Here is a 17,967-nt window from a genome sequence, read left to right as displayed (position 1 = left end):
GCAGAATTCTGTTTCAGAGCACAAATAGTAACAAAAAGTAGTTAAGTTCTCATTTGGATAGGTACTGAATTTGAATCCTCCTTTGCCATCTACCATTAGTGTGACCTTGGCAAGTGTGTCAGTCATGTCTTCTTAGAGATGCCAAGATGATATTATTCATGTGAAAATTTTACCAGGGGAAACACCTGTGGGAGAGAAAATGTGGAGGGAATCTTTAGACTCAATGCTGAACTGACCCCAAGTGAAGGAGAGGGAAGGTTAGGTGGAAGAAAATGCCTTGCATTCTAAGGATGGTTTGGCAAGGTCATTGTGGATCCTTGAAATAAAGTCAACAACCATCAGAGAAGTCTCAGGTCTCCCAGGAAGGGCCTGACTTAGTATCCCTGCCAACTCAAACACTGGCAGGGAGCAGTCAGTGGGCAGTGTGGCCTTAGAGCACACGTAATGAAGGATTTCAGGACCTAGAACTGGGACCCTTTTCACTTATACTCCCTGTAGTTGGAGATCTGTAAGGCACATTCTAATGTTCACCACAGCCAGTTACCTCAGCCCTGTAAGCCACACTTTCCTCCTCTGTAAAATAGGGAAAATGATAGAGACTACCTTCTAAGGTTATTGTGAGGCAAGGATATGTGAAGTGTTCAGAATAGAAAGGATTCTTCTTTTTCCTCTTCCTGTTCCTCCTCCACTTAGCTTTTTCTCAGCAGTAGCTATTTTAGATCCAACACATAAACCAGAAACATCCTCCTCTGGTTTACTAAAACAAATCACAGTCTTTTGTAAAGTGTTACTAAACGTGTGTTCCATGGACCGGTACCATTAGCAACATCTGAGAGCTTGTTAGAAATGCAAATCCCAGGACCCCATCCTGGGGTAGAGCCCAGAAATCTGTTTTTTAAGATTAGTGTTGATCCTTGTGCACACTAGAGTTTGAGTAACACCTCTCTAAACAAATCATTCTTAATTCTTCTAGGGAGGAAAAAGGAAGAAAACAGATAAGATCTCTTCAAAAACAGCTACTTAACCTCAAAAGAGAACGGCAAGCTGAGGTACAGGTAAGAATTACCTGGCCAACACCAAAAGTCACTGAGCTGAAACAGCTATGTAAAAGCCATCTTCCTTCCTTCCTTCCTTCCTTCCTTCCTTCCTTCCTTCCTTCCTTCCTTTCTTTCCTTTTTCTTTCTCCCTTTCTTTTCTTTTTTTCTCTTTTCCTTCCTTCCTTCCTTCCTTCCTTCCTTCCTTCCTTCCTTCCTTCCTTCCTTCCTTCCTTCCTAATAAGCCAAGACCTTTATTGATACAGCAGGTACTTTTCAATGAACCCAAGAGAAGCCATCTTCTCTGGAAAGATGGGATGTCTGCACAAACCCTTGAGGCTTTACTACTTCAAAAAAAATAAGCTCTCCCTTTTACCACAGCCCTTAGATCTGTACCTGCCCACATCGTCCTTCCCCCATTTTAAATAGGCAGAGCCCACAGGTACACGTGACCAATGCTAGCCAGCCACTCCAGTAGACAGTTACATCAGTTCTGTGTTACTCGTGGACAAAGGCATAGACTATCAGATCTTGCAAAGGATTTAGGAAACAGATGATTTCTCCCTCCACCTTGAAAATAAAATACACTTCAGACGATGCATGTCCTGAAATAGTTTAGCTGGGAGTCCCTAGGAAGGTGGCCCACTGTCAGTCCCTTCTTCATCAGCCTGTGCATCCAAAATTCTCCTCAAGGTCACATGAGTCATTTTTTGGTTGTTTTTTTGTTTTTTGTTTTTTTAAACAGTCTTTCTTGCTGTAAGAACTCTTATAATGGAGCCTCATCCTCCTACTGCTAATACCTTTTCATGCCACTGGAATAACAGTGTACTGCTATTTTCTGTGGGCCTTTATAAATGTACTTCATTAGCAAGTCAGTGTCATTTCTGTCCAGTGACTGCACAGCCTGCTCGATTTCACTGCTGTTAAAATTTGTAAGCACTTTCAGCACCACGCCCTGGGCTCATTCCTTCACGGCTTGGCTTATTTTGGATTACTTGGTTTTTTTTTTTTAGATTTTGATTTTAATTTACCTAATGGCCTTTTACCTATACCTCTTTGTATTTTTTAGATATATAGTTGCTCTAGGGATTCCTTTTCATAATCTGTTTAGCATCAATACTGCGCCACTTCACATAAAATGTAAAAACCTTGCACTCATATAGTTCCACTGTTCCCCTCTTCCCCACCACTCACCTTTATTCTGTCATACATGTAACACATATATACATTATATATATTACACAAGACACAAGACCACAAGACAAAAAAATGTTTTTTCCCTTAATTATTGTGCTTTTAAAAATTAAGAAGAAAATAATTGTCTTACTTACCCTGATATTTATCAGTAAGTTTCCACCTGGTGTCATTTCCTTTCAGCTTAAAGAAATGTCTTTACTATTTCTTGCAATCCATGTTTGCTGTAGACGAGTCCTCTTTTTTTTTTTTTTTTAATTTTTTTAAAAATTTATTTATTATTTGAGAGTGAGAGAGAGAGCATGTGGGAGGGATCATGTGGGATCTCATGACTATGAGATCATGACCTGAGCCAAAACCAAGAGTTAGAAGCTTAAACCGACTGGGCCACCTATGTGCCCCAATAAGTCCTCTTACTTTTGTTTTTCCCAGGTCTAAGGCCATACCACTCTGAAAGCACCTGATCTTGTCTTTTACCTAGAAATGTGTCTATTTTGCTTTTGTTCTTGAAAGACATTTTCAGTGGGTATAGAATTTTGGGTTGACAGATTTTTCTTTCAGTACTTTAAGGATATTCACTATATTTTGACCTCCATTATTTGTTTTGAGAAGATAGCAGTCATTCAAGTCATTGTTTTCCTGTATATAATGGGTTCCCTTTTGGATTTCCATTTTTATCTTTGATTTTCAGCAATTTGATTATACTGTGTTTAGATGTGATTTTCTTCCTATTTATTCTGTTTGGATTTCGCTGTAGATGTGATTTCTTCATATTTATCCTGTTTGGGTTTTGCTGAGATGTCTGAAAATGTAAATTTGTGTCTTTCACAAAATTTATGAGATTTTCAGCCCTTATCTTCCCCCCCAAAGTTCTATACCCATTGAATATATCTTTCAAGAACAAAGACAAAATAGAGCCCTAACAATCATGACCATGCAATATTGTAAAAATCATTTGAAGTGCTTCCTCTTTGTTTTGATTACTGCAATTTGTGGTACCAAAGAGTATTTATAAAACAGGGGAAAAATACTCGCTGTCCTCTGTTGTAGTTATACATTTATAATATCATGTATAGTTAGGCATTACATTTGAAGGGTTTTACTCAAAAGAGATCTGTCAAGACAATGAGGTGTATGGAAACCTCATTACAAAAGGAAAGAAAAGAGGAAATTGATACAATTGAAATGGGAATAGTTGAAATGGAAATGAAAGTAATGGGTGGAATTGGAGCCTGAAACTTTTGAAGTTTGGACCTGATTATATTTCGTCTGTATCTTAGAATGGGTGACTCTGTATAGCTCAGAGCTTAGAGTTATTCAGAGACTGTTACAGAATCAGCCACTGTTCTTGGTCACAGACAGACAAACAAATATATATGTTAACTTAATACAGAATTGTATTTTTTCCAGTGGCTTCTGTCACTTTAATAGACCACATTGCAATTTTCCATCCAACCAAAGCAGCAGCCCAAGGGGTAACACAAGTTCCAACTTCTCCAGACAGTAGCTTCCAAAAATTCCAGGAACCATACTCTCATCTCTGCTTTGTGTTCAATTATGAAAACGGACACTACCATTAAAATTCTTTGGCTTACAATATTGTGGCAGCCATCAGAGCCTTATTAACTATAATTGGTTGACTGCTTCTTTCCATTTCTAAATCATGTTCCTCTGAATTCAGATTAAAAGTACAGATCTGAAGGCAGTTTTGGGATTTCTGACTAAAGTTTGGTCTGCTACAAAAACCCACAAATATGGTGCATCAGTCCACAGACCTTGATCATGGGGAAGGCTGCAGACGCCATGGACAACCAGGGTTATGCTGGTGGGTTGTGGTGAGGGCAGATCTTTTCTTAGTGAGAATCTTAAAAGGCATTCATATAACTCATGACAATTGGCCTGTAACCCACTGCTTCTAGGCTGCCTCCTTTTTGCATACTAAGAAGATGCAGAAATGGAATTGTATTTCAGTTCATTTGTTAGTGTGCCTTGATCATGATTTTACCATGACTAGACTGTCAAGATTTTATATCTTCCTCTGTTTCCATACTTTCACCATAGGAGGCCACAAGTTGTGCAGAACAGTAATACAGGAGGGAATAATCAGAGGCCCACAGCAACAGCATTAAAACCAGATGCCTTTTACTTGGCACGGTATAATTGTAGACCAATGTTGTATGACCTTATTAAGTTACATAATGTAATACCTTTTGCTTGCCATAGGCAGAAACTCCTAGAATTTTAACTCTGCATTTCTGATCTTCATATTATTACCCTAAAAGACTTAATATTCAATTTGATAAAGAAAACTGATGAGAACATTTTCTTGAGTTTTTGAAAGTATATTTTTGTACGGATGCTATTTAATGAATACTTAAGTGTTCAACACTGTTAGATTCTGTGAGAAACAAACGCACAATTATTTATGTGGCTGAGGTTTTCTGGAAAAGGTTTTATGGATTTAAGTGGTGTATAAGCAGGGTCTCAAAGAAAGTCTAAGTGGTTAAATAGGTATAAAGATAACAGCCGATGAAGAAGTGACACCATCACATTTCACTTTAACTCAAGTCTTCCTAGAAATCCAAACTTTATTGTTGACTTCCATACAGTTTGAACTAGAAGGGAAGAAAAAAGTGAAATGGGAAAGAGGAGAAGGGAGGAGAGTGTAGAAAGAAGGGAAGGGAAAAAGTGAGCCAAAAAGAACTCTCTTAAAATTAATTTAATGAACATTTATTGAGTAGCTAAGTGGCATGAGGCACTGGCAGGGTTTTACAGTTGAGGAAAGTCTTAGGTTAATTGCCCACAACTTTTAAGAGACTAAAAAGCACTGAGATGTGTTATCAGCTAAGCCTTGTAACATATTCTCTGCCAGAGATACTCATCTCTTTGGAGTGGCTTTGATACAGGTGGAATAACTGCTCTATAATTGGAATGATTCCATAGAGTTACACCAAGAAGTCAGACAAAATGACCTGAAGAATTCCTTTTTGACTAATTTTAGGGGCCTATGAGCCTTTATTTTACTTTTAAAAAAAGGGTTTTTTTTAAATTACAGCTTATTTTCTTTTTTTCTAAGTGTTGATTTTTGAGAGAGAGAGAAGTGTGAGCAGGGGAGGGGCAGAGAGAGAGAGAGACACAGAATCTGAAGCAGACTCCAGGCTCTGAGCTGTCAGCACAGAGCCCGATGTGGGGCTCAACCCCACAGACCTGCCGAGGCACCCGGAGGGGCCTATGATCCTTTAAACTATATTTGTTTTTTATTGTGGATGATCTTGACCGATTTCTGCTTTGTTTCTTTTAATACTTAGAATTTACTCAGCCCAGCTTACGTGGTAAGACTAAAATTGGTTGGTATTTAGAGAAACTGAGATCTCTGATAAAGCAGTGCATTTTTATTACTAGTTGTGTTTGTTTGCTGTGCTGTCAGCTAACTGATCATCTCTCTGTGAAATGACTCATGATGTGTCTGATTCTTTTCAAACAATGAAATGTTATGCCCTGACTAAAACCTTCCCAAAACTTCCCATGGCACTTGGAATACAATTCAAACTTAATAGAGCCTGAGGTCCCGCATGGTTCCTTCTTACCTACCTCTCCAATCTCATCCTGTCCCACTCTCAACTGTTGCTGGGATAGTCTCTAGAGTTTTCTTTCAGTCCCTGGAATGTATCTAGGTTTTTTGTGCCTCAAGACTTGGGCATTTATTTTTCCTTTTTCTAAGAATCTTCCTTGACCCCACTTTTCATGTGACATACATACTTACCCTTCATGTGTCAGATTTAACATTCTTTTCTCAAAGAATTCTTCTTATTTATTTTTTATATACATGTATTAAAATGTACATATTTTACATTTTAATGGGACAGAGAGAGACAGGGAGAGAGAGAATACCAAGCAGGCTCCACCCTGTCAGTGCAGAGCCCAGTGTGAGGCTAGAACTCATGAACCATGAGATTATGACCTGAGCTGAAATCAAGAGTCAAGTGGTTAACTGACTGAGCCACCCAGGTGCCCCAGAGAATCCTTTTTAGACCATCCAATCTAATGTAGGTCTCCTTTATTATTTTCTCTCATGAGAAAATGTTGCTCTATTCTTTAACAGTGTTTTGCACCTTAAGAAAAGTTTACATACCTTGCACCTTTAAAAATGTTTTTGCTTTTGTTTTTAAAATATTTTATCTTTAAGTAATTCTGTACCCAATGTGGGGCTCGAGCTCACAACCCCAAGATCAAGAGTCACATGCTCCACCAACTGAGCCTGCCACACGCTCAAAAAGTTTTTTTTTAAATATTTATTTTTGAGAGAGAAAGGGAGAAAACACAAGCTGAGAGGGGCAGAGAGTGAGGGGGACAGAGGATCCAAAGCAGGCTCAGCACTGTCAGTGCAGAGCCTGATGCAGGGCTCAAACTCATGAACCATGAGATCATGACCTGAGCCAAAGTCAGATGCTTAACTGACTGAGCCACCCAGGCACACCCAAAAAGTTTGTTTTTAATCACATCTCTATCACTAGATGGTAAAGTCTATGAGGGCAAGGACCATGTCTATTAGATCTCCACTGTTTAACTTAGTATGATACTGAATGAATTTTTTTAAAAAATTTATTTTAAAGAGAGAGAGAGCACATGAGTCAGGGAAAGGGGCAGAGAGAGAGAGAATTTTAAGCAGGCTCCATGCCCAGTGCAGAGCCTGACATGGGGCTTGATCCTACAATTCTGAGATCATGATTTGAGCTGTAATCAAGAGTTGGACCCTTGGGGCACCCAGGTGGCTCAGTTGGTTAAGTGTCCAACTTTGGTTCAGGTCATGATCTCACGGTTTGTAGGTTTGAGCCCTGTGTTAGGCTCTGTGCTAACAGCTCAGAGCCTGGAGCCTGCTCCAGAATCTGTGTCTCCCTCTTTCTCTGCTCCTCCCCTGCTTGTGTGTGTCACTCGCTCTCTCTCAAAAATAAACACGAAAAGAATTTTAAAAAAGAGTTGGACTCTCAACTGACTGAGCCACCCAAGTGCCCCTGAATATTTTTTTAATGAATATTGAAACCTTAAAATTGCCAAGCACTTTGTGACCTGCAAAGAATTTTCATATATCCTCCATTCAGTTTCTTATAATCACTTGCTAAGATATACCAGGCAAGGCAGATGTTAATGCTTTTATGTTATAGAAGGTAAGACTTAGAGAGTTTAACTGACTTGGCCAGGTTACCATAGCTGTTGAGGGCTTGCATGGGAAGACAGTTCTCTTGATCATGTAGACCAGTTGCTCTTTCTCCCACAATGAGATAGTAATGGGAAATCTTTGTAGATACAAAGATATATACCAAATAGTGTACTTAGGAAAGAATCTCACAGTCCTGGTGCTAACTTATCTTTCATTTTCATTTATACTATCCCTGATTATTGGCTAACTTTCCTGTAGTGAGATGGCAGAAAAATGGATCCAGTTCCTTGTTGATTTATAAATACAGAAGGTAGGCTTTAGCCACTGGCTAAACTGAATGGAAGTAGAATATATTTTAATTTAGAAGCCTGGTCTTACCTCTACAGAGTCGGAATGAATATATTGCTCACCTCAAGGACCAGTTGCAAGAGATGAAGGCAAAAACCAACCTGGAGAATCGCTATATGAAGAGAAACACTGAGCTGCAGATCTCCCAGACCCAGAAGAAATGTAACAGAACAGAGGAGCTCTTGCTGGAAGAGATAGAGGTAATCACTGCTACATTAAGAATGAACACAGTAGGTGGCATTTGGGCTGTCACTCCTCATACTGCTTCACCTAACAGAGGAGGAAGGGCTCCTCTGTTGATCTTTGCTCTATCTTTCCTGCAGCTCTCACATTTGAGATTAAAAATAAAAACAGAATGAAGCGCCCCAAAACAAGATACTTATTGTGAGTTTTTGCTGCTGCCTTCTTTACCCAACAAGTACCTTTTATCCCCCATTAAGAAATATAAAATCGGGGCTCCTGAATGGCTCAATTGGTTAAGCATCTGACTTCCTCTCAGGTCACGATCTCAGTTTGTGAGTTCAAGCCCAACATGGGGCTGTACACTGTCAACTTCAGATCCTCTGTCTCCCTCTCTCTCTCTCTGACCCTCCCCTGCTCCCACACACTCTCTCTCACTCTCTCTCAAAAATAAATAAACAGGGGCGCCTGGGTGGCGCAGTCGGTTAAGCGTCCGACTTCAGCCAGGTCACGATCTCGCGGTCCGTGAGTTCGAGCCCCGCGTCAGGCTCTGGGCTGATGGCTCAGAGCCTGGAGCCTGTTTCCGCTTCTGTGCCTCCCTCTCTCTCTGCCCCTCCCCCGTTCATGCTCTGTCTCTCTCTGTCCCAAAAATAAATAAAAAACGTTGAAAAAAAAATTTTTTTTAAAAAAATTAATAAATAAATAAACATTAAAACATATATATAAAATCAAGGGGTGGCTCAGTTGGTTAAGCTTTCATGACCTTTGATTTCGGCTCTTGTGAGATTAAGCCTGACACAGAGGATGGAGCCTGCTTGGGATTCTCTCTCTGCCCCTCCCCAACTTCTGCACACACACACACACACACGCATGCTCTCTCTCTCAAAATAAATAAATAAACTTAAAAAAAAGGAGAAAGAAATATAAAATCAAGCGTGCTGAGATTCATTCAAACCTAAATTTTAGAGATGGGAAATCCCACTGGAAAAATACCAGGAGAAACAAACAAGGGGTAGACCCTCATTAGAAAAGGAAGACTAAATGACTAAAAGAACAATAGGTAGGTGAGAAGGAGCAAACATTAGTAGTGTCATCCATGTTCAGGAGGACTGCTTTCTCTGGTCCCTCACTTATTTGAAAACTTCCTCGATGGGTGTGGTATATGACTCTGACTGCAAACTTCTTGCACTCTGGAATTTCCTTTTTTAGGCCGAAGAACAGTGTGCCCTTGAAACATTTTTCTCTCCTTAAATGACATCACTTTCCAGGCAACTGGATTATGGTTCTTATGTCCTGGACACTGGCATGTGTTCAGCATAATGCCTAACACATGGCTCAGCACCATCCATGAACACAAATTGGGTTAAAGGGAACTGATTTGCTGCCCCAGAGTGATGTGGTAGGATTCTTGGGACTCCAGTTGGTAAAGAAAACCTGAAATACTGTCACAGCTACAAGTCTAATCTTGAGAACTTCTCATTCCAAATGCTACTGGCAAGAATTCCTGATATTGGTTTATTTTCACAGAAACTAAGGTTGAAAACTGAAGAAGAGAATCGGATTCATATGGAAATTGAAATGTTCCTTAGAAAGGAGCAGCAGGTAGGTCACCAAAAGTTTTCTGTCCTCTGATTTATTTGTGTTCCACTTACAAAAAAATCAAGGGTGGCAAAAAAAATCTTTTTAAGGAAAGAAAAAAAATTTAAATGTTTATTTATTTTTGAGAAAGAGAGAGAGACAGAGAGAGACAGAGTGTGAGAAGGGGAGGGGCAGAGAGACAGGGAGACACAGAATCCGAAGCAGGCTCCAGGCTTTGAACTGTCAGCACAGAGCCTGATGCGGGGCTCGAATTCATGAAACGCGAGACCATGACCTGAGCCTGAGGCTTACTTAACCGACTGAGCCACCCAGGCACCCCGGAAAGAAATTTTTTAAGGAGTAAAAAATCAACCATAATTCTACCAGCCTAGTGAATGAATTGTAGCCCATGTCTTGTCTCACAGTTATCCATATAAATGAATATTTTATAAAGCTGTAATTTGAGTACAGGTTAAATATTTTATCTTCTGCCTTTATCATTTAGCATTATAAAATTTGCTCCTAGATTCCTCATAGTCATAATTTTAAAATAAAATTTACTGACTTTTAAAATTATAAAAATAACATACTCTTAGTTGAGGGAAGATTTTTTTCTTTAATATGAAATTTATTGTCAAATTGGTTTCCATACAATACCCAGTGCTCATCCCAGCACTTTCAACAATTGCCAAATCATGGAAAGAGCCTAAATGTCCATCAACTGATGAATGGATAAAGAAACTGTGGTTTATATACACAATGGAATACTACATGGCAATGGGAAGATTTTTTTAATCGTCAATCGCTTTTTCACTCATTTTTTCATGTTATTACATTATCTTCATAAAATAATTTAAAATAGTTTTATAATGTTCTACTGAATGGTCATGCCATAGTTTACTTATTACCCTTCATTTGGGATATTTATATTATTTCCAAGGTTTCATTATTATCTATAATGCAGTAATGAAAGCTTTGCCCAAATAACTGTTTTCTTTCATTGCAATTATTTACTAAAGGTGAATCTCAAGTATGAGAGTATTATGTCAGAGAGACTAGTATTTTGTTTTGTTTTTTTGTTTTTTGCCTCTTGTTTTATTTTATTCTTTTAAAGTTTTTATTTAAATTCTAGTTAGTTAACATGTGGTGTAATATTGGTTTCAGGAATAGAATTTAGTAGTAATCCTTCACTTGTATACAACACCTAGTGCTCACCACAAAAAGTGCCCTCCTTAATGCCCATCACCCATTTAGCCTATCCCCTGCCCACCTCTCCTCCAGCAACCCTAAGTCTGGGTCTTTTATGTTTTCTTCCCTCTCTCTTTTTTCCCCTTCCCCTATGTTCATATGTTTTGTTTCTTAAATTCCATAGAAGTGAAATCATATGGTATTTGCCTTTCTCTGAATGACTTATTTCACTTAGCATAACACACTCTAGCTCCATCCACATCATTCCAAATGGCAAGATTTCATTCTTTTTGATATCTGAATATTATTCCAATGTATACATACCACATCTTCTTTATCCATTTATCACTTTCCATAATTTGGCTGTTGTTGATAATGCTACTAAAAACATTGGGGGTGCATGTGCCCCTTCAAATAAGTATTTTTGTATCCTTTGGGTAAATACCTAGTAGTGCAATTGCTGGGTCATAGGGTAGTTCTATTTTTAACATTTTGAGAAACATCCATACTGTTTTCCAGAGTAGAAAACACCAGTTTGCCTTTCCACCAATTGTATAAGAGGGTTCCCCTTTCTCCACATCCTCTCCAACAAATGTTGTTTCCTGTGTTGTTAATTTTAACCATTCTGACAGGTGTGAGGTAGTATCTCATTGTGGTTTTGATTTGTATTTCCTTGATGTTGGGTGATTTGGAGCATCTTTTAATGTGTTAGCCATCTGGATATCTTCTTTGGGAAAATGTCTATTCATATCTTCTGCCCATTTCTTAACTAGATTATTTGTTTTTTGGGTGTTAAGTTTGATAAGTTCTTTATAGATTTTGGATACTACTCCTTTATCAGATATGTCATTTGCAAGTATCTTCTCCCATTGTTGCCTTTTAGTTTTGCTGATTGTTTCCTTCTCTGTGCAGAACCTTTTTATCTTGATGAGGTCCCAGTAGTTCATTTTTGCTTTCGTGCTTTTGTTTCCCTAGCTTCCAGAGATGTGTCTAATAAGAATATGCTACAGGTGAGGTCAAAGAGATTGCTGCCTGTGTTCTCCTCTAGGATTTTGATGGCTTCCTGTCTCACATTTAGGTCTTTCATCCATTTTGAACTTATTTTTGTATATGGTGTAAGAAAGTCCAGTTTTCCCAACACCAATTGTTGAAGAGACTGTCTTTTTGCCATTTGGTATTCTTTCCTGCTTTGTTGAAGATTAGTTGACCATATAGCTATGGGTCCAATTCTGGGTTTTCTATTATGTTCCACTGATCTATGTGCAGGGACTGGTATTTTGTGACTCTTGATAAATATTGCTAATACATTCTAATTTACACTACCATCACTAATGTGAATTGCTGACACTAATTTCAAGGTATCCTCAACCACACTAGACATTTTACATATTTTTAAAGTGCTAATTTAATGAGTTGTCTTATTTTACTTTCTTTTGCTAATAGAATTGACCATTTTTTCATATATTTACTTATTCATCTTATTTCTTCTTGTGTGAACTATATGTGACCGAAATGGTTTTAATTAATAATTATAATACTAATAATCAACTAAGATGAGTGGAGTTTTTCAAAATATCTCTGTTGGATGAATAAGGAAAAAAGATTCAGTCTGCCTTTGAGAAAGCTAATGGATTTTCAGTAAACAGTGCCAAATTTGTGGTGAAAGAATAGAATTTATAGATTCTATCTCACAGGACTTTACTGAAAAAAAAAAATTGGTAGGCTCTTAGGAACAGGGTTTTATACCCCAGCAATTTAAGATTATGTACCATGGTGGCACTTGGGTGGCTCAGTCAGTCGAGTGTCTGATTCTTGATTTCGGCTCAGGTCATGGTCTCCCAGTTTGTGGGTTCGAGCCCCACTTTGGGCTGTGTGCTGACAGTGTGGAGCCTGCTTTGGATCTTCTCTCTTTTCCCCTTTCTCTGTCTCTCTCTCTCTCTCAAAAAAAAAAAAAAAAAAAAAAAAAAAGAATATGGATCTCTCTCTCCCCCCTTTTTCTCTTTCTCTCTCAAAAAACAAAACAAAACAAAAAAGATTATGTGTCATGTTACCTGTTCAACTCTTAGATGCATAGCTAGCACGTGTTTAATAATCAGATGAGTTGGTGGATAGATGGATAATGGATGGATGAAGTCAGTGTTTCCTAGATATTCAGCCCAATAACACAAGTAATATATAAATACTTTTCAATTAAAATTTGAAACAGCACAGGGTCACCTGGGTGGCTCAGTTGGTTGTGTCCAACTCTTGATTTCGGTTCAGGTCATGATGCTACAGGTTGTGGGTTCAAGCCCTGTGTCAGGCTCTGAGCTGATAGCACAGAGACTGCTTGGGATCCTCACTGCCCCTCCCCTGCTCACGCTCTCTAAATAAATAAATATTTAAAAAAGTAAATAAAATTTGAAACATAGATTTTAAAAAGTGAAAGCTCTCTTAATCACTCCTCATTCCAAGATTTCTTCCACATCTTTTTCCTTCATATACATACTTGTGTATGTACCTAAATACTTACATGTTTTTAGTATTTATCCTTCTATTTATTTATATTTGTGACATAAATGATATCATAGTATATATATTACTCAAGATTCTGTTTGTTTTTTGTTTTTTTTTTTAAATTTACTTTGTCTTGGGGCGCCTGGGTGGCTCGGTCGGTTGGGCATCCGACTTCAGCTCAGGTCATGATCTCGCGGTCCGTGGGTTCGAGCCCCGCGTTGGGCTCTGTGCTGACAGCTCAGAGCCTGGAGCCTGTTTCAGATTCTGTGTCTCCCTCTCTCTCTGCCCCTCCCCTGTTCATGCTCTGTCTCTCTCTGTCTCAAAAATAAATAAACGTTAAAAAAAAAAATTAAAAAAAATTTACTTTGTCTTAATGTTTCCTATAGAAGTACAACTGTTATATAATATCCCATAGAGGGACATATCAAAATTTAGTTAACCATTCTTCTGACTGCGGACATCCAGGTTGTTTCCAAGTTTTGCTTTATAACAATGGTAAACATTCTTATATATCTCTAAATGCATGGTGTATGGAAGGGCTATTCATTTTTGCATATTGCTGTAGATTCATTATGTCCTCTCATATTAGTTTTAATGGTTTTTCAGTTGATTTGTTTAGATTTTCTAGGTAGAAATCTTTTTGACTGCAGTCAAATATATGTCTGTTTCCATTTTGTGGCTTATTGTATAGCTAGAGTGTCAAGTGTAATGTTGATTAGTAGTAGTGATAATGGGCACTGTTTTTCTATTCTTGGTTTTAATGGTATTTCAGTCAGTATTGCACATGAGTTCATGGGCATGCCACATTTCTCATGTGCAAGTTAGGGCATTCGTTGGGAAATAATGGGGCCCCAAAACTTGGAATGGGAATATCTGGATGAATTCAGATGTAATTGATAATCTTGAACCCCCAAATAACTCAGCCTGCCTTACCAGTGGAAGTAGTATGCCCTCCAGGGTCTGAGGAGATTAGTTTTACTTTCCCTGAAAATGCTGTGGTAATAACTTCATCTGAGGCAGATGCTCACTCTCAAGACCCAGCACAAATCACTCCTATTGTCCCAGGATCCATAACTAGAGTCAAATCTCAGCAAGTTCCAGGGATACAGGTAACTCGGATAACTATAATTCAGAAGGAAATGGCTTATACACCTAACAAATTACGAGACTTTGCTAATATATATTGGCAGAAACCTGGGAGACATGTTTGGGAATAGATTCTAAGGGTGTTAGACCAAGGAGGGTAGAATATAATGCTAGATTGAGTCATGTTCCTTGATATGGATATACCTACTAGAGATTGTGGATTCAGTGTGATAGCTTGTGAAGCTGGAGGTGACTTTTAACAGTTGCTTTAAACTTGGATTCAACAATGGCCCACATTTAATGAGGTGGAGATGCTGGAGCTTCCCTGCTATGATTTGGAGGAGAAATAGGAATAGCAGAGTGAATTTGTGTGATCTACAAATCTGTCACTGAACACCTATCTATACCTGTAACGAGTTTCTGTGAGACATTTCTTCCTAGAAGACACTCCTATACGAAGGCATTGAGAAATACATTAGTGAGGGGAGCACCTATGTCCTCAGAAAGGTCTTTGGTTGCTTTCCTGTGTAGGCCAGGTAAGATCACGGGTGATGTCATCATTGAAGTGGCTTCTCTGGTTTCAGTGGGGATGATGGGGCCCTGGAGTGCCAGAGGACATCTGACAGCACTTCCCTGCTAAAGACATGTGAACACATTTACCATGAAGGGTAGCAAGGATATACTGGAAATCAGAATGCCTTTGCCCATAGGGATATTTAGCAATGGCTAATTAATCATGGTATCCCTAAGAGCAAAATTGGTGAGTAGCCTGATAAAGAATTACTTGATGTATATAACAGAAGAAAGTCCAAGTCTAGTAGCCAAAACCCTGATTTGAACCACCACAATGAAGAGTCATGGTTTTTCCTCTGATTTCCAGATATAAGTCAATTCAAAGACCAAAGCCCCTTAATTGAAGGGGACAGGTCCCCCTGAGGATGAACTCTGCAGCATTACTGCAGGCATAGACTGCGAATCTTCCTCTAAGCCTACTTACTCAAAGGGAACTGTGGCTATTTGTTAGAGTTACTATGCACTGGAAAAAAGAAAATATCCATATTTTTTCAGAGTACTGAGCATTGGCTTTGAACTGATATTAACTCCTGAGAACCCAAAACAGCACTCAAATGGTCCCTACTCAAAATGAGGGATTATAGTGCTCAGGTGATAGATGGAGTCTTAAGTCTGATGGACTCTGGGCCCACTTGTTCTGTGGATCCACTCTGTGGTTATTTCCCCAGTTACTGAACGTATAATTGGAGTAGACATACTTGGCAACAGACAGAATTTCCACATTGGCTCTCTGACCTATGGAGTAAGGGCCATTATGGTAGTAAGGGCCAAGTAGAAGTCTCTGGAACTTCCCCTCTCTGCCAGCATAGTAAATCATAAGCAAATGCTGTGCCCCTGCCGCAACTGCAGAAATCAGTGCCAACAAAAAAAGACTTGAAAGAAGCAGAGGTAGTGATGCTTATCACATTCCTATTTAACTCAGCTGTGTAGCCGGTAGAGCTGCATGATCTTGGATAATGACTGTGAACTGCTTTAAGTGTAATCAGGTGATGACTCCAATTGCAGCTACACTTGCAGATGTAGTATCTTGACTGAAGAACTTCTTCGAAGGCCACTGGCATTTGGTAGGCACCTATTAACCTTAACTTGAACAAAGCCTTTGCCTCTAAACCAGTGTGAAAAAACCTCCGGAAGTAATTTGCTTTTACCTGGCAGGGCCAACAGTACACCCTCACAGGCTCACATCAGGGCCATGTCAGTTCTCCTGTTCTCTGCTATAATGTGGTCTGCAGAGATACTGCTTGCTTTGACTTTCTATAAAGCATTGTAGTTGTCCACTGTGTTATGTTGATTGTATCTGATGAACAGGAATTGGCAAGGACTTTGGATGCCTTAGTAAGACGTATGAATGAGAAGGTGGGAGAGAAACTATTTTTGGTACCAATTTTGTAACATGGTTCAGTTAGGTGACAGAAACCACAGCAGTAATTTCAGCAGGGAACACTTAACAAAAGAATCATTAACTGGTAATAAGGGACTGGCTACAAAGAAAGGATAAAAGAGAACTCTAAAGAACATCTTAGGGCTGAAGGACAGTATCCAAGGAAGAAATAAACAGAGATGTTTGCTTTGTTGCCTGGGGTCAGAGCAGGATCATAGCTAGTGGGATAAAGCTGGCAAGCAGGAACTGTGGACTGATTGGTAAGCAAGAATCCTCCTGTTGTACCAACAAAACTTGTTGGTGAACAAGTGGCATAAGTGTCCCACACACATGCTACTGCCAGCCCTGCCCCAGGAACAAACGATGAAGCACAGTGGAATCAAGGAGCAGCTCCCTCCCTCATGTCCCTCCAGCGACCTCTACTGACAAAATTTAGCATTATGCCAGCTGGCAAAAAAGAACTGTTTACAGCAAGCATCCAGGTTGACAAAACTGGCTGGTGAAGGATGCATTTTAGAGTTGAGAGGCAATAAATTGATAACTGGCATGAATGGGGATTGTATGAAGTGTATCCTGTAGGCTTATGGTAGATAAATGTTTATCAAGTTAAGGAAGTTTCCTTTTGGTCTTGCTGAGTTTGTTTTTTTTTTAAATCTAGAATGAGTATTCAAGTTTTATGAGATGGATTTTTTTCATCCATTGAGATGATACGGGCTTTTAATTTTTTAATAAAGTAAAATATATTAATAGATTTATTGATGTTGAGTCATTTTTAAATTCTTGGGATAGGGGCACCTGGGTGGCTCAGTCAGTTAAACATCCAACTTTTTGCTCAGGTCACGATCTTGCAGTTCATGAGTTTGAGCCCCGTTGGGCTCTGTGCTGACAGCTTGGAGCCTGGAGCCTGCTTCAGATTGTGTCTCCCTCTCTCTCTGCCTCTTCCTCTGTTCACACACAGACACACAGACACACAGACACACAGACACACACACACACACACACACTCTCTCTCTCTCTCTCTCTCTCTCAAAAATAACAAAAAATTTCTTTTAAAAAATAAATAAGTTCTTGGGTTAAACCCTACTTGTTCTTAATATATTATTCTTTTACCAGACTGCTAGATTGATTTGTAGATTTTTATTTTGTATTTATATATTCCATAAACAAGGTTGACCTTTGGATTTATTTTTTGGTGTTCTTTATGTTGCTATCAGTTATGCTAGTTTAGCAGCTTGAGTTGGGAAGCTTTCTATCTTTTTATGCTCTGAAACCTAAAAATATAAATAAAGCAAATAGATTATTATCTGTTCCTTCAAACTTTGGTAAACTTTAGTCGTAGACAGTCTTGTCTGGGTATCATCTTCAAGGGGAGAAGTTTGGCTACTTTTTAAATTTTTTAAATGATTATTGATGTTTTCACGTAAAGAGTCTCTTTTTGAGTCATTTTTGGTAACTTATGCCTTCCTAGAAATGATTTGTTTTATCTAAACATTCATTTCAAATTTATTAGTATAAAAATATGCTCCAAAGTCTCTTACAATTTAAAATTTTCCTTTATTTCTATAGTTATTTTCATCTTTATTTTTAAAAATTGTATCTTTTCTCCCTTTTTCTTGCTGAGATTTGTCAAACTTTTGACCATTTTATTGGTCTTCACAAAAACTATCTTTTGGCTTTATTGAACAAATCTTTTCCCTTTCACATTGGTTTTTGCTTTAATTTTCAGTAATTATTTTCTTATACTTCTTTCA

At 38.6% G+C, this 17,967-nt stretch overlaps 2 protein-coding genes across 5 annotated transcripts in view; one reads left to right on the top strand and one right to left on the bottom strand.

Moving 5' to 3' along the window:
- Positions 1-17,967, bottom strand: part of LRCH3 (leucine rich repeats and calponin homology domain containing 3) — a 147,772-nt gene that overhangs the window by 2,639 nt on the left and 127,166 nt on the right. Inside the window, exon 23 of the transcript XR_009262123.1 lies at positions 14,471-14,590. The gene's annotated coding sequence lies outside the window, so the exon portion shown is untranslated. The remainder of the gene's footprint in view (positions 1-14,470; positions 14,591-17,967) is intronic.
- Positions 1-17,967, top strand: part of IQCG (IQ motif containing G) — a 54,009-nt gene that overhangs the window by 30,808 nt on the left and 5,234 nt on the right. For all 4 annotated transcript variants that reach the window (XM_058731063.1, XM_058731064.1, XM_058731061.1 and 1 more), the window contains 3 exons: positions 974-1,055; positions 7,773-7,934; positions 9,442-9,516. In XM_058731063.1, the coding sequence (XP_058587046.1) occupies positions 974-1,055; positions 7,773-7,934; positions 9,442-9,516 (319 nt within the window). The remainder of the gene's footprint in view (positions 1-973; positions 1,056-7,772; positions 7,935-9,441; positions 9,517-17,967) is intronic.

The sequence above is a fragment of the Neofelis nebulosa genome, chromosome 5 (assembly GCF_028018385.1).
Source record: "Neofelis nebulosa isolate mNeoNeb1 chromosome 5, mNeoNeb1.pri, whole genome shotgun sequence".
In the NCBI taxonomy this organism is placed as follows: Eukaryota; Metazoa; Chordata; class Mammalia; order Carnivora; family Felidae; genus Neofelis; species Neofelis nebulosa.
This window is presented reverse-complemented; position numbering and strand designations above follow the sequence as displayed.